At 40.9% G+C, this 22104-nt stretch overlaps 2 protein-coding genes across 6 annotated transcripts in view; both read right to left on the reverse strand.

The window, feature by feature from the left end:
• Positions 1 to 6323, reverse strand: part of xylb (xylulokinase homolog (H. influenzae)) — a 192981-nt gene extending 186658 nt beyond the window's left edge. For 4 of the 5 annotated variants that reach the window (XM_050056648.1, XM_050056649.1, XM_050056647.1 and 1 more), the window contains exon 1: positions 6212 to 6323. In XM_050056648.1, the coding sequence (XP_049912605.1) occupies positions 6212 to 6271 (60 nt within the window). In that variant the 5' untranslated portion in view covers positions 6272 to 6323. The remainder of the gene's footprint in view (positions 1 to 6211) is intronic. The other variant, XM_050056650.1, reaches the window with a different exon arrangement.
• A 4306-nt stretch (positions 6324 to 10629) lies between these two features.
• Positions 10630 to 17026, reverse strand: LOC126397711 (uncharacterized). The gene is made up of 2 exons (XM_050056654.1): positions 16552 to 17026; positions 10630 to 11981 (listed from the first exon to the last, which is right to left on the reverse strand). Exons 1-2 carry the CDS (start codon positions 16739 to 16741, stop codon positions 10630 to 10632), a joined length of 1542 nt encoding a protein of 513 aa, XP_049912611.1. The 5' UTR covers positions 16742 to 17026.
• Between the last annotated feature and the right edge of the window lie 5078 nt (positions 17027 to 22104).

Raw genomic sequence — 22104 nt, forward strand, 5'->3', positions numbered from 1 at the left:
CGGAGTTTTAAAACTCAACCGGAGTCAGTGATGACTGATGAGTTTTAGAATAAGGTTACAGTGCTAACGTTAGATAGTAGCGTTAACGTTACTAGTAAGTGGAAATGCACAAGGAAGATAACATTAATGTTTCAGAGGCTACGCTACAGTAGGCTAACATTAGCCATTAGCAACTGGATGCTGTGTTGTCATAACGTTATGAACTGAACTGAACTTCTTTATTTGTCATTTCTTTTGCGCAGCACAATAACGAAATGCCCCAAGCAAAAAGAAACAAAACATTTAAAAACAATTTGTGCAACATATAAGATGAAAAGGGTCGACATTTCACAGTCAAAAACTCCACATCCTGAGAGCAGAACTGCTCCATGCGAAACCATCATCTCAGGGCTAGCTCGACGTAGCAGGTAGAGTTGCCAACCGTCCCTTAAAATACGGAATTGTCTTGTATTTGACAGTGACCCCCCCACATGTGAAACGAAAGCGGATGCAGAAATACAGGCGAGAGTGGGAAGATTCAAGTGCTTGGCTTGATAGTGTGAGAGAAAATGATTACAAAGCAAACTGCAAACTTTGTCGGCGAGTGTTTTCTGTGGCGCACGGTGGCCTAGCAGACATGCTTCAGGATAACAACATTCCCGCAATGTCAGAGCGAGCAAGAACCAAACAGTGTCACAGTTCTTCGTACCCCAAATATCTCCTGAGGCTGATACAGTAAGTTTTTAACTCTCTTTTGTTTTTTTCTGGTAGATCTCATGTGTGTCTATTTGTTAGCCAACGTTAATGTCGGCTAAATTAATCACATCTCATAACTTAGCTACTACTAGGGACTGATTTTCTTTCTAAATGAGGGTGGCCTGCTATAATGGCCTCTTCAGTGACATCAGGCTACATTATGATTTATTAAGGTTGAAGTTTAAACTTTACAGTCGGATACATAAGTGCATGTAAAGAAAACTGATATTTTATTATGATTACCAATCTGGAAAATTGCATAGCTAGCCTACTTATAGGCTACTAATGGATTAACAATATGCTACATAAAAACAGAGTGAATGAATGAATGAATGAATGAATGAATGAATTTACTTACCAATAATGAAAATTGTTTTACTTAAATAGTTTTCTTAGATTTAAAGATATTTCTGTGTGTAGATATGTCTGTGTGGACGGTGTGACTGCAAACAATGACATATGTTTTCACCCCAGTCTGCACAATTATGACATTTCATTAATATTTTCTCCTTCAACTCCTCCCCTCTAGATCACAGCAGCTGAGTTAACGCAGGTGTACCACACAGTTAAACACAACCTCAGCTATAACAGCTTGTGCACACAAGCTCAACCAAAAGATTCTGCATGACTCCAAATCGGAAAGAAGATGTCTCTGGGGAGAACAAAGGCAGAAGCAATGGTCAAAGACGTCCTGGCTCCCAAGGCAGTGGCTGATGTTGTTGATGTCTTAACAGGCGGGTCAGGTAAACCCGTTCCATTTGCCATACAGACGGATGCATCAGATAAGGGGAACAGGAAGATGTTTCCCCTTGCTGTACAATACTTTAGTCCAGAAAGTGGGATCTGCAACAAAATGCTTGATTTCGTAGAGAATGCAGATGAGTCAGCTGCTGGGATTATAGATTGCATACAACAATCCCTTGATAAATTTGGTTTATCATTAGATCAAGTTACAGCATATAGTGCAGATAATACTGTTGTAAATTACGGAATCCACAACTCTGTCTCCACCAACCTGAAGAAAATACAAAAAGGTCTACTGCAAGGGAACTGCCATGCACATATTATGCACAACACAGTGAAGCACGCTCTCGACCAGCTCACTGTAGACGTGGAAAATGCTGAAGATCTATGGCCACTTCTCCATATCTGCCAAACGAAGGGAGTCACTCAAAGAGTTTTGCGAATTTTGTGATGTGGGGTGTTCCGGGAGATTCTGCGACATGTTTCAACAAGGTGGCTGTCCCTTAATCCAGCCATCTCGCGGCTTATGCAAACCTGGACTGCTCATAGGTCTTATTTCATCAGCCTGGGGGAAGAGTGTCCCAGACAGATCAGAGCTTTGTTAAAGCTCAGTGAACACTCAACTGAGGAAGATGCTGATGATGTGGAGGTTTACCTCCTGTTCTGCAATAACATCCTCTCCCTCTTTGAAGAAGTTATAAAGAAGCAGGAAAGTGATTCGACCACCTGTGTTGAGTTATATTCCATCATGTCTGCCTTCAAGCAAAAACTCACACAGAGAAGGGATGACCAGTTTTATGGCTACTAAACAAAAGCGAAGCTGCAGCGTCTCCTCCCACATGACGCAAACAAGGCACGGGCAGATTTCACTGCATTCCTCAACACAGCAATCTCATACATTGCGAAATGGTTTGATTTTTCAGAAGACAGCTGGCTGTGCTCCCTGCAACCTCTCTCTCTGCACTATGGCACACCTTCAGGGCTCGAAATTGCAACCGTTTTGGTAAAAAAAACAAAAAAAAAAACAATACATATATATATATATTATATATACACACATATATATAAAATTGGGAGCACTGGTGCGAGTGTAAATAATTCTTCTGGTGCGACTATTTTTCCCCCCGAGTTGAATGTCTCATTCACATTTTTTTTTTTTTCCCCCTCAAGTTAGTAGGCTACATTGATAAGCTTCCCAGGCTTCTCTCTACCTTGTGAGCTGACAGTGACCAATCAAATGTGAGCTTGACCTTTAATGCTGATTTTAGATTGGTTATTAGTCTCAAATCACTCTGCGACCGTGGAACTTCTGTCACTCAGAGCTAACTAGAAGCCGAAGTGACTTTTTTTTTTTTTTTTTTTAGAAAAAAACACCACTGAACCACCACTGAACTAGCCTGGTGAAACCATCCTAATCTCATGAGCTTATATTCTGTTTCGCTCTGCAACTCAGTCCGGCCATGCAATCATAAACGCGCTTCTTTAAAATCAGAACAAACGGCTGCACTGAAAGCTTTTATTGAAAAAAAGGATATGTTTTCCGTCCTTCCTACAGGGTTTGGTAAAAGTTTAATTTACCAACTGGCTCCATTGATCGGGAAAAAGATGGGACTCAGTGAAAACCCAGTGGCTATTGTTGTTTCTCCGCTAGTTGCTCTCATGGAGGAGCAGGTCAGGGAAGCGACCAAGCTGGGAATCACAGCCATGCAACTCGGAGTCCACAGTGAGGAGGAAATCCGCAAAGACGGAAACACTCGCTCCCAGACATCATCACAGCTCATCTCCACTGCAGCTTGCTGGTCTGTTTACAGTGGCGTTGTGCTAGCCTACGTCACACGTGTCGTTTACTCTGATTGGTTTTCCGTCTTTCCAATTGCGTGAAGGGGCACTATGAGTGACAGCCGTTGATACAGCCCCTCGGGAATAGAGGAAATGTACAGTCCGTGTCCAGACCCATTCGCGTTTTGCGAATTGGGTGTGGCAACGCCAGGCTACTCCAGGCTATGATGATGACAGTCATCATCATCATCAGTATTATTATCATCTAAGGATTCTCTTTCATTCACAGTGGTGTTCAGTGGTGTTTTTTCTAAAAATGTCTTCAACTGAAAAAGTTGTTAATGATAAGTGTACTATAAACGTACAGCGTAATGTATACAGTATAATGTCGACTTTTTGTTGCAATAAAAAAAAATCGATTACACTGTTGGTGCTTCTTACATTAAAGCTCCAGTAGGCAACATTGTTTTGGTATAATTGAGTAAAAATTTTATAATATCCTCTAAGCATAATGTAAATCAAGTGGTCTGAGACAAACAATAGGTTTCTGCACCTCACCATGGCTCTGTGTTCAGCCTCTAAAGAATCAGTATCGTGCCGATGTGCATCAACCAATCAAAGGTCAGCTCAGACCAATGTGTTCCTATTGGCTTTCTACTGCATATGCACGTTCCCGTGCCGCCGGCAGAAGGGGAGAGCAAGCAGCAATGGCGAACAGTGCACCAGGTAAAATAGGTATTCCAGCATTGGCTACAACTGCCTACATGGCTAATCAACCCAAAAAAGGAAGACAGAACTCGGTTCCCCGGAGCCCCGGAGGGAGGGGAAGGGTGAGGTGGGGCCGGGCCCGGGCGGAGGGCGCGAGGTTTGGCCATGGGAGCGGAGGCTCTCCGCCGAGAGGGAGAGCCAAGCCTCTGGGGTATGTGCGGGGCGGGCTGCTGCGCGGTGAGGGAGAGCCGAGGCTCCCAGAGAGGGAGAAATAGAACCAAGTAGGATAAACCTACCTACTGCAGCTTTAAGGTGGGTGCTCCCAAAATGTTGCTGGTGCTCCTAACTTTATGAATTAGGAGCACCAGTGCTACCATGTAAAAAAGTTCATTTCAAGCCCTGACTTTCCTTCAGTGACACAGAGAAGGTCACTAATAAGCTCAACCTCACCCAAAAAGTCAACATGGATGAACTTTATGATGAATGCACCACTGCAAATACCACTCTGAAGGGGCTCAGAGAAGGTGCAGAAGATGAATGGTCCAAAGACGTGGCTGCCAGGTGGGTGGCTCTCTTTCAAGTAGCTGACCTGCCTAACATGCTGTCCATCATCAGCCACATCGTGAGCATCCCAGCATCCACTGGATACGTGGAAAGGATCTTTTCCAGAATGGCCAACAGATGGAGTGACAAGAGGAAAAGGTGTTCCATGGAGCTTATGAGGAGTGAGCTCTTGATCACACTCAACTTTGAGCAGTCCTGTTCAGAGTTTTACTGCATTGTTTTGAAAGACAAACGTCTACTCAGCGCTGCAAAGAGTGAGAAGAAATACACCTGGAAAAGGAAATAACACAGTGAACAAAGAGAGCTGTTTAACCTAGGTCTACTGCTCCACACTGAAAAGAAAGAAAACTGTTGAACTATTTAATTGAAGAGAGATGTTCATGGGAGATAGATGTGGCAATGAGAAGGAGGAATGTTTTACAGTTTAATTTAAATTATTTGCACACCCAGAATTTCAGGGTTTTTCTTTTGTAAAGAAACAGGACACATAAAGGACTTTAAAAAATTGGCATGAAAGTAATGTGTGGTGGCACAAGGAGCATCACTATTCTGAGATGTAATTATTTTTATTTTTTATTTTTATTTTATTTATTTATTCCTTTGTAAAAGCCATCCATCCTCCTGCACTTTTTTATGGATTGTTTTGCAAACATTTGTTTGATTTATAGTTAATAACTAAGTTAAGTTAATTTGTTAAAGTGTGAGAGTGTAATTGACAGAGATGTATTGAAGGTCTAATGTTAATGTATGAAGTTTATGCACTGATAAATCTAAGTAGTGATTCACATCTTACATGTTTCTTCAAAAGCCTCTTTTTGTTGGCTTATGCATTGACTATATAGCCTACGACCACGAGCGAAGCCTGTTAAGTTGTGATAGAAAAAGAGTGTGAATCTGTTAACATTGATTTGGAGGCCTCCAGGTGGGGAAGACAGACAGGACAGGAGAAAACTCCATGCAATGTGGTCAAATTGGTCGGAGTTTTCTTCGAACCATATGAGAATGTTATAATTATAAGTTGTTATTTCTGGTGGAATTCACTTAGCCTACATTTTAGTGTGCCATCAGCTTATTAATAGCATTTTAACCTAAACAAAGAAAAGTGTAAAATTTCCAGAAAGGTAAGTGTCAGAATCATTGTTATAATATGTTACTGATGCGTTAAGGTGCAGTAGGCTTTTACAGTTGTACTTGGAAAAAGAGGAGCTGTGTAGCTTCAGCCATAGATATATATGATATCTATGGCTGAAGCTGTCAGATGTCTTGGAGCAGAGAATATAAAGACTCACGTTAAGTACAAGCACATCAAACTGTAACTACATGAATAGCTTACAGTAGTAAGTAAACATACTGAATGGAGTGCTTTTACTTTGCAGTGTAGGTGCATAAACTAAAACTAAAGTAGGTAAAAGCCCTTTAAAAATGTGTTCTAAATGAAGGACTGTGTTTTCTGACATGTACTGTGTAGGGTGTACTCAGAGTTGAAGTACGTGTAGTGAACAGACTTTTCGCACGTACAAAGTAGGCTACTTGCTTCACAATCCGCCATCTGCTTCTTCGGCATCTGCGCGATAAATCCGCTGTAACTCTGTGTGCACGCGGTAACACATGTGACCCACGTCGCCCAGTGAAACGCGTGCAGGTGCGTGAATGTCGGATGAAATAAAAGAGGAAGATTTACCTGCTGCGTGCTGAAATCAAATCCCAGATAAAGAGGAGAGTCCTGAGCAGCGGCCATCATGAAGGAACGAACACGAACACACACACACACACACACACACACACACACACAGGAGGAGCAGCAGGGGTTAAATATTTAAAGAGACAGTAACTCATCAGTGGTTGTTTTGAACCACAGGAGCCAAACTGGGGCCAGCTGTTCTTTTTCATTTACATTAAAGTGAGACAATTTAACTTTGACTGGACTGTTGCTACAAGGGAAAACATGCTGGATAATGATGAATGCTAAATATATCACTTAATGCCATTAAAGCAACCCTTACCTTTCTGGAAATTTTACACTTTTCTTTGTTTAGGTTAAAATGCTATTAATATGCTGATGGCACACTAAAATGTAAGTGAATTCCACCAGAAATAAAAACTCATCATTATACCATTCTCATATGGGTCTAAGAAAACTCCAACCAATCATTGCATTCGGACCGAATGCAATGATTGGTCGGAGTTTTCTCCTGCCCTGTCTGTCTTCCCCACGTGGAGGCCTCCGACAGACATAACCGCTTGCATAACATCCCCCCCACACCCTCTACCCCTGAGTCTGTGAGACAACAAATATGCTAGAAACAGGGAGGCTTGTGGATATAAACTAGTAACAGGGACGCTTGTGGATATAAACTAGTAACCTGAGATGACCATGGTATCGCCTGGAGCTGTCCTGAAGGGAAGATGCCGGCCCCAGTGCTGTAACAGGACGCAGGAGTGGGGGAGCGCCGGAGGGGTTAGCTCTATGCTAACAGCTAACCCCGTCAAAACAGCTGTTCCCAGCAGCCTTCTGGCGAACGTCCGCTCGCTGGACACGAAATGGATTACATCCGACAACGGAGATCCACTAACTGAGGAGTGAGGGACTGTTGCGTCCTTGTGTTCACTGAGACATGGATGAATGGTAACATATAAGACGCCGGTGTTGAGCTAAGGAGGCTAACGCTACACAGAGCAGACAGGGAGGCTGCATCATCTGGTAAGCTCCTGGTGTATAGGCAAGGCAAGGCAAGGCAATTTTATTTATATAGCACCATTCATACACAAGGCAATTCAGCGTGCTTTACAAGAGAAATACGTTAAGATAAAACATTAAAGGAACAATAGATCAATAAAAACAAGAGCTAAAAGCAAGAAAATAAATAGCTAAAAACAGTGCAGAAAATGCATTTAAAAAGCAAACATAAAGCAAAAGCAACAGCAGACAAATATAAAAACAATAGCTACAGATTATCCTAACAATAAGTTACATATCTAGTTCACTGGTAAGCTACAGTAAATAGTAATGTTTTAAGCCCTGATTTAAATGAGCAGACAGTTTCAGCCGACCTCAGATATTCTGGAAGTTTGTTCCACAGGCGGGGAGCATAGAAACTAAAGGCTGCTTCACCTTGTTTGGTTTTGATCCTGGGAACACTGAGTAAACCTGTTCCAGATGATCTGAGGGGTCTGGATGCTTCATAACGTACAAGTATATCAGAGATGTATTTAGGCCCGAGACCATTTAGTGCTTTATAGACAAGTAACAAGATTTTAAAGTCTATCCTTTGACACACAGGAAGCCAGTGCAGTGACTTAAGCACTGGTGTAATGTGCTCCACTCTCTTGGTGTTGGTGAGGACTCTGGCAGCAGCGTTCTGGACGAGCTGCAGTTGTCTGATTGATTTTTTACTCAGGCCTGTGAAGACACCGTTACAATAGTCCAGCCTGCTGAAAATGAAAGCATGAACAAGTTTTTCTGTATCTTGTTTAGACAGAAATTCTTTTATTCTTGCTATGTTTTTAAGGTGGTAGTAGGCTGATTTAGTAATTGTCTTAATGTGACTATTGAAATTTAGGTCTGAGTCCAGAACTACACCAAGATTTCTGGCTTGATTTGTAGGTTTTAGTGTCATGGCGTCAAGGTGAGCACTGACTATTGATCTTTGTTCTTTGGGGCCAAAAACAACTATCTCAGTTTTGTCTGTGTTTAGTTGTAGAAAATTCTGGCACATCCACGTATTGATTTCGTCAATGCACTTATTTAGCAGATATAGGGGACTGTAGTCATCTGGTGACACTGTTATGTAAAGTTGTGTGTCATCTGCATAAGTATGGTAGGAGATGTTATGATATTCCATAATCTGAGCAAGAGGGAGCATATAGATGTTGAACAGAAGAGGCCCAAGAATGGACCCTTGAGGAACTCCACATGTAATTTTTGTTCGCACAGATTCATAATTGCCAAGTGACACAAAGAAATCCCTGTCTTGTAAATAAGATTTAAACCAATTTAGCACAGTGCCAGAAAGTCCCACAAACTTTTCTAGTCTGTCGAGCAGTATCTTATGGTCAACTGTGTCGAATGCAGCACTGAGGTCCAGTAATACCAGAACCGAAATCTTTGATGCATCACTGCTCAGATGAATGTCATTTAAAACTTTTACAAGTGCAGTCTCAGTGCTGTGATGTGCTCGAAATCCAGACTGAAAGGCATCAAAGGAATTGTTTTGCTCCAAGAAGGTGTTAAGTTGCTGAAAAACAACCTTTTCAATGATCTTTCCTAAAAATGGTAGGTTTGATATGGGCCTGTAGTTATTTATTACTGAGGCATCCAGATTAGGCTTTTTTAAGAGAGGTTTAATGACTGCAGTCTTCAGGGCCGTTGGAAAAAGGCCTGACTGAAGAGAACAGTTGACTATCTGTAGTATATCTGATGCTATGCAGTTAAAAACATCTTTAAAAAAGCTTGTAGGCAGAGTGTCAAGGCAGCAGGTAGTGGACCTAAGGTTTCTAACTATGTCTGTCAAAGTAGCATAATTTAATGGGTGAAAAAGTGCCAAATTAACTGGAGTAGTCTTATGAGGCACAGGTGAAATAGCCACTGTGTTGGAGTTACAGACTGTCTGTCTTATCTTTAAAATCTTGTCTGTGAAAAAAGAAGCAAAGTCATTGCATGCCTTGGTGGATAGCAGTTCAGGAGGGACTGACGCTGATGGGTTTGTCAGTCTGTCAACAACAGTAAATAAAGTCCGTGCATTGTTGTTATTTTTGTTGATAATCTCAGAGAAAAAGGACTGCCGCGCCCTTTTTAGCTCCAAGCTATAGATGTGCAGACTTTCCTTATAGATGTCATAATGAACCTGGAGTTTGGTTTTTCGCCACCTGCGTTCTGCTTTTCTACATTCTCTTTTTTGAGCTTTTACCCGTGTGGCGTTCCTCCATGGTGGTTTTTTCTTACCAGAGACAACTTTGACCTTCATGGGGGCAATATTGTCCATAATATTCATAGCTTTAGAGCTGAAACTATGAACCAGATCATTGACAGAGACTGAGGGCAGAGCTGGTGTGGGTATAAAATCCTGGGTGAATAGTGTACAGGTGTTTTCGTTGATATAGCGTTTTCTGATTACCTCTGTTGTAATTTTACTGGTGTCAGCGGAGATGGCCATTTTAAAGAAAACACAGTAATGATCAGAAAAGGCAACATCAGTCACCACAACCTCAGAAATGTTGAGCCCTTTGGAGATAATTAGATCTAAAATATGTCCCTTATTGTGTGTTGGCTCTGTTACATGCTGGGAAAGTTCAAAGTTGTCCAGGATGTAGAAAAGTTCTTTCGCACTGCCATCTTTGGGATTATCAATATGAATATTAAAATCACCCACTATAACAACACAGTCAAAATCAATACAGACAACAGACAATAGTTTAGAAAAGTCATCAACAAAGTGTGCACTATATTTTGGAGGCCTGTAAATGGTTACTAATACTGCTTGACAGGAGGATCTCAACTGCAGTGCAACATATTCAAAAGACTCAAACTTCCCATATGACAACTGTTTGCACTGGTAAACATCCTTAAATAAAGTGGCTACTCCACCTCCTTTCCTAAGTTCTCTAACTGAGCTGATAAAATGGAAGTTTGGGGGGGCTGATTCAATAAGTACTGCTGCACTGTTGTTTTCATTTAACCAAGTTTCAGTTAAAAACATAAAATCAAGGTTTCTCTTGATAATAAAATCATTAATTAATAGTGACTTGCCAGCCAGAGATCTGATATTTAATAAAGCTAAGTTTAGTGTACTAACATTGTCTGACACAGTCTGTGGCTGACGCATAACTGGAGTCAGATTAGATAGAGTAGCTGTGCGCTTCGAGTACACATTGTTTTTCCTGATGCTAGTCAAAACAGGAATGACAGACCTTGGAGATGACTCTGGCTGATACTTTTCAATTTCAAGATGTGTTTGACCATGCCACCGGCTATTTAAGATCGCCGGTATGTTTAAGGAAGCGGCATGGGGTCTGTCTCATCTCTGACAGGCACCTGAGTGATGACGTCTAGGGCTACTATTTAAGAGTTCATCAATTTGACTGAGCTTTAGTGTGGCAGCTTTAACTAACTCCTTGATTGGTGAGCGTGGTGGAGGGGGGGAGGGTTGACGCTGGCTCCGTGGTGATTGTGGTGGTGGTGGGGAGGGTCGACGTTGGCTCCTTAGTGGTTGCGCCGGTGCTGGGGGGGGGGCGACGTTGGCTCCTTGGTGGTTGTGGTGAAGGGCAGGAGGGGGGTTGTTGGATCCCTGACTGGGACAGGGACATCCTCTGAATGCCTTGGGTGATGTGGAGCAAAGGGTCAGGTGAAGGGGGAGAGATGCAGGCTGTCTGTCTCTGTGCCCCGTACTTGTCCTTGGCTCTTATCTGTCCATTCTTGTTTTGGTATGGCATTCCAAGAGCATGACGTAGGTTGGCCCCGAGTAGTCTGCATCCAGTGATGTTCGGATGAATCCCATCACGCTGAAAGCGATCCTTACAGTTCCAAAAGATGTTAAAATTGTCAATAAACTTTATCCCATGAGTGAAGCATGCCGATGTCAGCCATGTATTCAGGGCAAGGAGTCTGGTAAAAGACTCGATTCCTTTCCCCAGGGTTGGAATGGGGCCAGAAATGAACACATTTTGTGACTGACAGTCACTCAGTTTCTCCAGGAGCAGGGAAAAGTCTTTTTTCAGGATCTCAGAGCCAGTTTTTCTTCGTAGAATGTCAAAAGACCCAGCATGGATGATGATCCTCATGTTACTGGGGTGTGTAGAGAGGATCACTGGCAACAGCTCGGTTAGCTCCCTGACAGACGTGTCAGACACTGTTAGATTTTCAGTCTTTGCCATTCTTACATGCTTGGTTATTGAGTCTCCGATCAGGATGGTGTCTGGCTGATCAGGTGTGGTGTTAGCGATACTTCTCCTGGCCCTTGGCTTCTCAGGTGTGGAGTTAGCATAGTTTTTTCTGGCCCTGGGTCTAGCAGTGGTTTTGGGGCTATTGCTTGCATTTTGGATAGCCTTGGCCTGCCTGGGTTCAGTGTAGTTGGTATTGTCACATATTTCATTGTCCTGTTGTGTAGAGAGAGTACCTGTTGTGTAGAGAGAGTTCAAGTGTAGGGGTGAGCGTTGGGGCTCTCTTGACTGATTTCCTGCTGGATTTGCCTTTGCGTCTAGTGACATCCAACCAAGTCCTGGCTGGAGTTGATGCTCTTGGTCGAGCACCAGTCCTGTGCCAGTAGGAAGGGTCATTAGGGAAGGCCAGTTTGGGAGCCTCTGCAGCTGATCAAGTGGTGTTAGGACATATCCATGGGATTGTGTCAGCCAAGTCAGCGATGGTATGCTCCACATTTGTTGTATTTCCATATACACCAGTCTGTCCATCAGCACCTTGTATGTTAGCTGCCACAGAGTCAGAGGCATTTCAAGTGCTGTGTGAAATGCAAGAAAGGTAAGGGTTGCTTTAAGGTCAGTATGAAATACATAAATAGCCTATGTCAATAAGATAATTATGTTGATGGAATACATACATGAATGACTTAAGATGTCTATGAAATACATGAATATGTCTATGAAAAAAGTAAATAAAGATTTCTGATAGATAGATAAATAAAGATAACTGAAAAATAAATGTGGCTAGGAAATAGCATGATTATGAAATGAATAAATATGGCATAAATACATATGATAAAAATGATTATGTCAGTGTAATCATTAAAGGTGGCTATGAAATAAATAAATACAGATGTCAATGAAATAAATATATATGTCAACTGTATGGAGTAAATAAATAATAAATGATTATATTAATGTAATAATTAAAGATGGCTATGAAATAAACAAATACAGATGTCAATAAAACAAACAAATATGCCTTTGAAGTAAATAAATAGTAGATAAATGATTATGTCGATGTAATAATTAAAGATGCTATGAAATAAATAAATGACTTAATATGTCTATCAAATAAATGAACATGTCTATGAAATAAATATGTAAATAAATAAAGATTTCTATGAAATTAATAAAGATAACTTTAAAAGATAAATGTGGTAAGGAAATAAATAAGTAAATATGTTGATTAAATAAATAAAGATGGCTATGAAATAAATATATACAGATGTCGAGAAAATGAATAAATTATATCAATGTTATAATTAAAGATGTAGATGAAATAAATATCTATAAAGTAAATAAAAAATAAATACATTTTTATATTCATGTAATAATTAAAAATGGCTATGAAATAAATAAATACAGATGTCGATAAAATAAATAAATATGCCTATGGAGTAAATAAATAATAAATAAATGATTATGTCAATGTAATAATAAAGATGCTATGGAATAAGTAGATAAATGACTTAAGATGTCTATTAAATAAATATATAAATAAATAAATAAAGATTTCTATGAAAATAATAAAGATAACTTAAAATAAATGTGGCTAGGAAATAAATAAATAAATATGGTTATAAAAACAAATAAAGATGCCTATGAAATAAATAAGATTATGAAATAAATAAAAATTATCATCTATTGAGTGGGAAGATGAGCATTTGTGGATGGGATGCCTGATTAGGTGTGAATGCAGGTTAAGTTTACTGACTGAAACTTCACAGTGACAAAGTGATAAAGTTTAATTCACTGAGAGCTACCTACTATCCCAAAGTCCTGAGAGCTCTGCTGGTAGAGAAACTGCTCCACGGTCTCTAGGTTGTGAGTTCAAACCTTTTCCGCACTTTTTCTCTTTTTTAACACCTTTTGAAAAAAGGCTCAACATTCAGATCATTCCAGGAACCACTAGAATCCCCCTTCAAATTATCCTTCCTACTCCAAGTATAATGACTAGCTTTGATTTAATCACAGAAGATGAACTACACAAAACTATCCTCTGCATGAAACCGTCTACTTGCTCCCTTGACCCCATTCCATCTGACCTTTTCATGTCCATCTATGACCAACTGTCATTAACTACACTCCTCATCATAAATACCTCTCTACAATCTGGCATCTTCCCAAATCCCCGTAAAGCCTGATTTATGGTCCTGCGGCATACCTACGACGTACCTACGTCGTTGCCGTGACGCCGTCGTGACGCCGTCGTGAACCCTTCGAACTTCTCCGTCACTCCATTTCGTCGCAGTGCAATCCACTGCCAGAGCGGTAGGAGGCTGCGTTCCTTTCCTGAATGGTTATCGTCGTCTCTAGTTGATTCTTTGTTTAGCTTCCAGCTTTTCCGGTCACAGAGAAATGAACGCGGAGCACGGACAGACGGCTCTGTCCGTATCCGTATTGAACGTTGAGCATAAATGGGCCTTAATACTGCAACATCTACATCGCAACAGAAGATGTTTAAAGATGGCGGGGATGGCGCAATCTGGAAATACGGAACCGGAAATGCGTTGCTACCAAGCAAACCAATCACAGCCCACTCTGTCTGCACTGGGTCTGCGTCGCCTCGACGTGTAGTTACATTTTTGGGGAGGTGCACATCAGGCTACGCCGGGGGCTACAGCGAGCCTTCTGCGTAGCCACATACCCTACGACGTAGCGACGTCGTTGATTTAAAGCAGGACCATAAATCAGGCTTAAGACTGCAACTGTTAAACCCTTACTCAAAAAACCTAACCTGGATCCCTCCTCTCTCAATAATTACCGCCCAATTTCTAATCTACCTTTCCTAAGTATGGTTTATGAGAAAGTAGTGTTCAAGCAATTAAATGAACACCTGTCAAAAAACAGTATTTGTGAAAATTTCCAATCAGGCTACAGAGAGAACCACAGCACAGAGACAGCTCTTTAAAGTCTTAAACGATCTTAGAGTAAATGCCGACAGTGGGAATATTTCTGCTCTGATCCTCCTCGACCTTAGTGCCGCATTCGACACTATTGATCAAAATCTTCTACTCAGCTGTCTTGAGGAATGGGTGGGTCCATCTGGTACAGTTTTTCACTGGTTTCACTCCTATATTTCTGATAGGGCATTTCAGGTCAGAATGTGGGAGCACATATCAGAGACAATTATTTGTTGACTATGGTGTAGCCCAAGGCAGTGTCCTAGGACCTTTGTTGTTTTCAATCTATATGTTGCCATTGGGATCTTTCATCCATCAGTTTGGTGTGTCATTTCACAGCTATGCTGATAACACACAAACTGTATGTGTCTGTAAAGCCAGACGACCCAAATCCCCTGTCTAATCTTATTGACTATTTGTCAGCTGTCAATGATTTGGATGAGCCAGAACTTCCTAAAACTAAATGAAGACAAGACTGAGATCCTCCTCGTTGGCCCCAAAAGTAAGAGGGACCTGGTTCTCACTAAACTGGGTCATCTAGCCACACAGACACGACCTCTAGTCGGAAACCTCAGTGTCATTTTTGATTGCGATCTAAATTTTAAAGCTCATTTTAACTCATTAACCAAAACTGCATTTTATTATTTACGCAATATAGCTAAGGTACGACCTCTACTGAGCCAGCAAGATGCTGAGAAGCTTGTCCATGCTTTTGTTTCCAGTCGTCTTGACTATTGTAATGCCTTATACACTGGCCTACCTAAAACTGCAATTGCAAAATTACAGACCATTCAGAATGCTGCCAGGGTTTTAACAAAAACTAAAAAGAGAGACCATATAACTCCTGTTTTACGTAACCTTCACTGGCTCCCAGTATCTTTTAGAATTGATTTTAAAATCCTTCTTCTGGTTTTTAAGGCTCTTAACGGCATTGCCCCTCAACAGATTCCCTATCACCTTATGTCCCTCCACGAACCCTGAGATCCTGCACAGCTGCTCTTTCAACTGTCCCTAATGCTATTACAAAAACCTTTGGGGATGCTTCTTTTAGCTGCTACGCCCCAAAAATATGGAACACCTTGCCTTTAATATGTTTGTATATATGTTTTTTTTCTTGATTAATTATTGATTGATACATTTATTTATTCTACTCCTGTCTCCTTGCATGAGTGTTGTATAATTGCATGGTTTTATTTCTTTGCTGTTTGTTTCTGCAATCTGAATTGTAAAGAACTTTGTGCTGCATTTTGTGCATGAAAGGTGCTATACAAATAAAGTTCATTCATTCATTAATTCATTCATTTCAATAAAGGTCATGTCATCAGTGGAGGGCGTTGCACCAAGCACAATGAGAGTAAACAGTAGTTGCAAAAAACATGTATCACATAGATTACCTTCGAACTTTTGTCTTGTTATTATAGATATTTGTTTTTAGGGTCATTCCTACTATTCGGTGCCATTTCAGCCTGGTTTACTTTATCAAAAAAAGTTAAATTTTCCATGATTTTGTTATTTTTATCTGAATGAGGACTTATTAAACTATAAGAAAACTATATTGGTCCAGCTCAGGATATTATGGTCTTATAATTTTGACCAAATTCTTTTAATGTTACAGAGACCAAATGTCCACCCTGTTATGGGACATTCTCATCTCTGTTAATACATGTTTTGAATGCACAATGATTGTAATAGTTCCATTTTCTAAAAGTTAAAATGTCCCTTGATTTACCCTTGAAATATTTATTTTGACAAATATTCACAAACAAGTATATTCACAAAAAGTCTTGCTCTATTTTAAGTCACAATGTAATTTCAACACATTTCTTTTCGAATTAAAGGGAATTTAAATGGAATTTGCTTTTATTTGCAAATGATATTTGCAAAACCAACACATGCTGGAAAAACTTGTTCATCTAGCTCTCTTACGTCCACCCTGTTACTGTGCAAAACAGTAACAGGGGGGAGGGTAACAGGGAGGACATTTTATGCTTAAGTTATCCATTACTACTCATGTGATGAAAAACAAGCTAGCCCTTGGTGACAGCCAAGGAAGATTTTTAACATATGTCTTAACCATATTTTCAAAATTACCACAAATGATCGGTTTCCACAATAAATAAGCATAACAGGGTGGACATGTTTACCACATCAGTCAAGCATTCTAAAACATTGGAAAAAAGGTTGATTAAAGAGTGGTACTTACTTTGCTTCTTGTATTTAATTTTCCCTCCAAAAATGTAAGCTACTTCCTGTGTCATGTGACTAGATGAAGAATCAGGGGGCGTGTTCAGGGATTTTTGCATCAGAGTAACAGGGGGGACAGTCAACTCAGGGACACAACATATTTTAAAAATTTTAAGCAGTAAAAATGTATTAATAACAAAAAATAACATTTTGTGAGGAATATTATAAATTAGGCTATACAACAGTAATGAAAAATGTAGAATTTGTTTGATTTCTATTACTTATATTTGTACCTTAAGTTGAGCAAACGTGATTGGGGACATGGCAGTTTAGCCTACTTGTCCTAAAATTAGGGTAATTATTTTAAATTTAATTAATCCTGCGTACATATCATTGTATTCTATGGTAGAGGGCGGTTCACCATGTAAGTCAAGCTTTTAGAAATAAGTATTAGCCCATTTTTACACAAAATATGCCATACTATGTCATGGGGACTCAAATGGCACCAAATAGTAGGAATGACCCTTTACTTAAAAAACAAACATGAGCAAACTATTAATGATACCACTGCACAAACTTTTTGTCTGACAGTTTCTCTCTTAATGTCTCCATTGTCGCCTTCTCCATCGTCTCTTTCCAACCTGTAAAATATGACACATCCACTGATGCCATCACATTCAGGCCCAGGAAAATCTGCTATTTTTTGCTTCCAGCTCAGAGCCAACTTTCTGGGTTGTGAACTAATTCATTTTTCATTGAAATGCTCTGAACGATTCAAAAGTATAGGTGCAGAAAATGGAACAGAACCAGTTCCATATGGTGGAAAAGAGGTATGTGAGACCTTTTGTCCAGTCAGAAGGGATCTGAAGGATGAAGGTGAAAGTTTCTGCAGCCTCAGTCTGATCTTCTTCCTCTCTCTGGATCTTCACCCCAGAGATGGTCCAATGGTGAAGAAGAGACAGGAGACCAGGAGATGTGGGTTCAAACCCTGCCTTAGGTACCGCACACAGGGAGTTGCACCACGTGTCAAATGGATAAATAAATGTATTAAAATATATTACAGGGTTTCAGTTGGTTATATTGTCTGTTCAAGTTTTTTTGTTAAACCCTTAAAAACTTGTGCTTTTTTATATATCTTATCTTTCCTGTTAAAGGATTTAATGGATTATCTGCATGGTTGTCTCTTAAAACTTCGGCCTCCTGCTCAACAATGACATGCTGATAATGAATAGAGTTTATTTCTACAACTACAAGGTCTATATGAATCATCTTGGTATCATAATAAAGGTAACACTTGTGAGATGTCTGCAGAGGTGAAAGCTTCAGTATAGATGTTCCTGGGTCAGAGTAAATTACACAGCATAAATCAGAGACTTAATTCCAGCCTAACAAAACTGAACATTTTTAGAGTGAATATCCTTTTGGAATTGTACAGTTGGAGCCCAGAAACTGAAAACCATATCACAACACATCTGAGGGCGGCACGGTGGTGTGGTGGTTAGCACTCTCGCCTCACAGCAAGAGGGTTGCCGGTTCGATCCCGGGTGTGGCAGCCCTTCTGTGCGGAGTTTGCATGTTCTCCCCGTGTCAGCGTGGATTCTCTCCGGGCACTCCGGCTTCCTCCCACAGTCCAAAGACATGCAGATTGGGGACTAGGTTAATTGATAACTCTAAATTGTCCGTAGGTGTGAATGTGAGCGTGAATGGTTGGCTATGTGTCAGCCCTGCGATAGTCTGGCGACCTGTCCAGGGTGTACCCTGCCTCTTGCCCGATGTCAGCTGGGATAGGCTCCAGCCCCCCTGCGACCCTCAAGAGGATGAAGCGGTTAGAAGATGAATGAATGAATGAACACATCTGATCATGACCTGTGCCAAGAGTGATGCCAATGAAGTGTAGTACCACTATTGAGCCATTAGATGGAGACACAGATAGTGTAATGGGAGGGTGGGGGACAACAGGATCAGAGGCAGGCTTCCTGCTGTTTCCTCCACATGCAATGCAAAGGAAAAGAAACAGGTGGAATATACTCAGAAACAGACTCATAATGACCCTCAGACATTGGATTATCCATTAGACTATTCATTAGTTTATGTTTTTCTTCGTCGGCTGCTAGTTAACTGAGTTTTCTTTGTAGTGATGAGACGCAGACCGAGTCTCAGCTGTTGTATGGCATGTTTTTGCATCATGCTCATTAAGTTGATTGGTGATGGAACTGTGTTTCAATCAGGTAAAAATGGTTATCATGAGCTTTAGTCGAGCATCTTCCCGCTGAGCGGATATGCAATAGATAGATAGATAGATAGATAGATAGTTAGATAGAAAGAAAGAACTTTATTCATTCCCGAAGGGCAATTCAACAAGGTGGCTTTTTGGAAAACATGTCCTCTTAAGGTAGGTTTGCAGGATGTGCAGCTGCTCCTGGTACATGAATTTGTGTTTCCTAGGACAGCAAAGGAATGACCTGCCCTAATATCTTTCTCTGAACTGGTAAGTGATTGTTGTTTTCACTGGTTGGGTTGCTTAGGTTTGGGCAAAGGGAATTAGATTGGTTAGAGTTAACTTAAGAATGTCAAGGTAAGCCAATCGGCAGCAGAGTTAAGGGGTAAGATCCCTCAAAGAGACTTTAATTGTTCAATCAAATTCACAACAGGCTTTTCACAATAAGAGACACCTTTATGAAACAGTCCTCTGAGAGTCAGTACAGGTGAGATTTGGACCCTCAACCTTCAGAATGTGGAGCAGTTTCTTTACCAGCCACACTCTCAGGACTTTGAAAAGTGATGTTAACTTTTCATTTAAGCTGAAGGTCCAGGGGGTTGCTCTACATTTGTGGGTCTCATATCAGGTTTCAGGGTTTTTAATGGATAAATAAATGGATAAGAATTTTTTAAGGGCTTTAGTTAGTTATTCATTTATTTATTTATTCATTCATTTTCCATAACCGCTTATCCTGTTAGGGGTCACAGGGGTTCTGGAGCCTATCCCAGCTGACACTGTGCGAAAGGTGGGGTACAGCCTGTTTTTTTTTCCTCTTGCTTTCTTATTGAAAGAGCTGCATGATTTAAGGGTTTTTCTGGAGTGACAGAAGGCAAAAAACAAATTGTACAGGAATGATTTGAACCCACAATCTTCAGACTGTAGAGTAGTTTCTCTACCAGCTGAACTCTGTGGACTCTCTAAGATAAAGTGACTCTAACAGAGAAGAATTAAACTTTGTTAGTTTGTCAGTGTCAACAAATTTCAGTGTTTAAACTTTGTTTCTCAGCCAGTTGATGAAGTGTCTGCAGCTTCAGTCTGATCCCCTTTCCCTCTGGTTCTTCACCCTGGAGATGTTCCAGCGGTGAAAGACACCAACAGGAGACCAGGAGACATGGGTTCAAACTCGTCTCAGGTTCGCCACACATAAGTGGGTGTGATGAATGAATGTGAGAGTTGATTTCTCTGGTCGATAGATAGATAGATAGATAGATAGATAGATAGATAAGGCCCGTTTCCACCGCAGGAACTTCGGGGTAATTTTACGGGGCCGGGGCCGTTGGTGCATGTCTCCACTGCAAGAACCACCCCCGAAGGACAGAGTTCCGGAACTTTTGCAGGGGCTAAACAAGTCCCTGCCTCGGAGTAGGTACTCAGAATGGCCCCAAAAGACTCCTGGCTGGGGCTTGGGATTTACTTGGTGCTGATTGGATATACTCAAGGAGGGATGTGATGTCAACAGAAAGCAACAAAATAGCCGTCATTTTTAAAACTCAGCAGACGAGGGTTAGNATGAAACTACTCCAGTTAGCTCAATCATGTTGTAACTAAGACATCCACTGGAAAAAATATTTTTTTTCACGGGCCATTTAGTGAGTTATTACAGACACCGCTAAGGGCTAACAGCTAACCGCGTCCCAACGTTGCCCCGGTAAATGGTCGCGCAATGATTACGTCACATCCAGAGCCCGTAACTTGACAGGAACCTTCCTCGTACTCCGCTCTCAGTGGAGACACAGCGGTTGAGAGGGCCAAGCGAGAGGACGTTCCTGTAGTAGTTCCTGCCCCAAAAATAGTACCAGGAACTTCTTCAGTGGAAACGGGCCTATAGATAGATAGATAGATAGATAGACAAAAATTTTAAATATACATGACAGACTGATCAATAAGACAGACTCCATATACGATTTTTAAAAAGGATTTTTAAAGAGGATTAAGTACAAAGAGGATTAAGTACACAAGAAAGCCAAAGGCTTATTTCCATTGTGGTCCTCACTTTCAGTCCAAGGTAGTAGATTGACCAAGGAAAGTGTCAAGCAAGAGTTGCGTTTGTTTTGCGTCAATTTCAGCTTGCGAATTTCTGAATTTCAACTTGCAAATTTCCATTGAGGACCAACAAGGAGGAAAAAGTGAACATGTAAGTCAAACTGAGGTCAGGGGTTCGAGCGAGCTAGATTAGCTAACTAAAACAAATATTTTTTATGCTTTCATTCTAACTATTTTCTTACTCAATGAGTGAAAAATCTGTTTTTCTACTGTAATTGGCAAAACTGATCTGATCAGGCTGATTTTCTGCTGTGGACTCAGTAGTGGGGTTAAGCTCCTGTGGACTGCCCAACAAAGTCTTGACATTTGTATTACAAGAGAAAAGGTCTGTGTTACAACCGTTCCCCAATACTTTCATCCCTGCTCTCTCTGGGCTGAAAAAATATTTCAAGGGAGCTACATAATAGAAAATAACTGGTCCAGCCACGGGGTCCGGATTTCTCTGTAGTTGTTAGTTCAAGTCCACATAGTTTAATATATTCAGCATCAGACTTGCAATTGGCCATGCCTTTGAGCTAGTTTGCTGCTGTCTCTCAATGCCTCTCAAAGTCAAGGATGCTTCCTTGGTGGGATGCGTCATTCCAAGTCGGGTCCTACAGAGGCTAGGCAAGACTCCTTTCTAGCATTCAGTGAACACACATTGGAACAGGCTACTGAGTGCCAAAGTGTGTGTCACTAAAGAGGCCCTGCCTTTAATTCCAGCAAATTGTGTGGAAAGAATTGTGGGTGCTTTATGCCTGCTGAGGATACACACATGTATCCTTGAAAATTCTCTTAAGGAATGACTCAGTCTTTGGTAGAAGTCAAAGGAACCTTGACATTGGAACAGTCCTTTGACGGTATTCGATGATATAACCTCCTTGAATTTCCATCATTTAAAGGTAGGGTCTAGAGGATTTTCCATTTGCTGTTTGTAAACACACATTCAAATTTGGTCCCTCCTATCAGGCTCAACTCTCCCGGGTGTACAGAGCCCGGAGGTACGGAAGAAGGCTTCACAGAAGAGGTTCAGGCAAGGCTCGCGCTTGGACACACTCGGACACGCTCGGGCACGGCACCTGCGCTCTCTCATTAGCTGGGGAAATCTCCGCCCAGAAGCGGTCAGAGCTCACAAAAACATCAAAATACAGTTAAAGGGCAGGAGCTCTGCAAACAGAGTCACCACCACACATGAGTAGAAGCCCATAGGTGATGATTAAGCAGGATTTCATTTGTATATGTCTATATTTTGTTTTGTTTGAAAATCCTCCAGATCCTACCTTTAAGTGT

This window comes from Epinephelus moara, chromosome 11, assembly GCF_006386435.1.
Source record: "Epinephelus moara isolate mb chromosome 11, YSFRI_EMoa_1.0, whole genome shotgun sequence".
NCBI lineage: Eukaryota > Metazoa > Chordata > Actinopteri > Perciformes > Serranidae > Epinephelus > Epinephelus moara.

Bases quoted from the DNA above. Each gene is read 5' to 3' on its own strand.
- LOC126397711 (XM_050056654.1), bottom strand. From the start codon at position 16,741: ATGTTATTTTTTGTTATTAATACATTTTTACTGCTTAAAATTTTTAAA. The intron at 11,982-16,551 runs GTAAGTACCACT...CATTTCACACAG, and splicing joins AATTAAATACAAGAAGCAAA to CACTTGAAATGCCTCTGACT.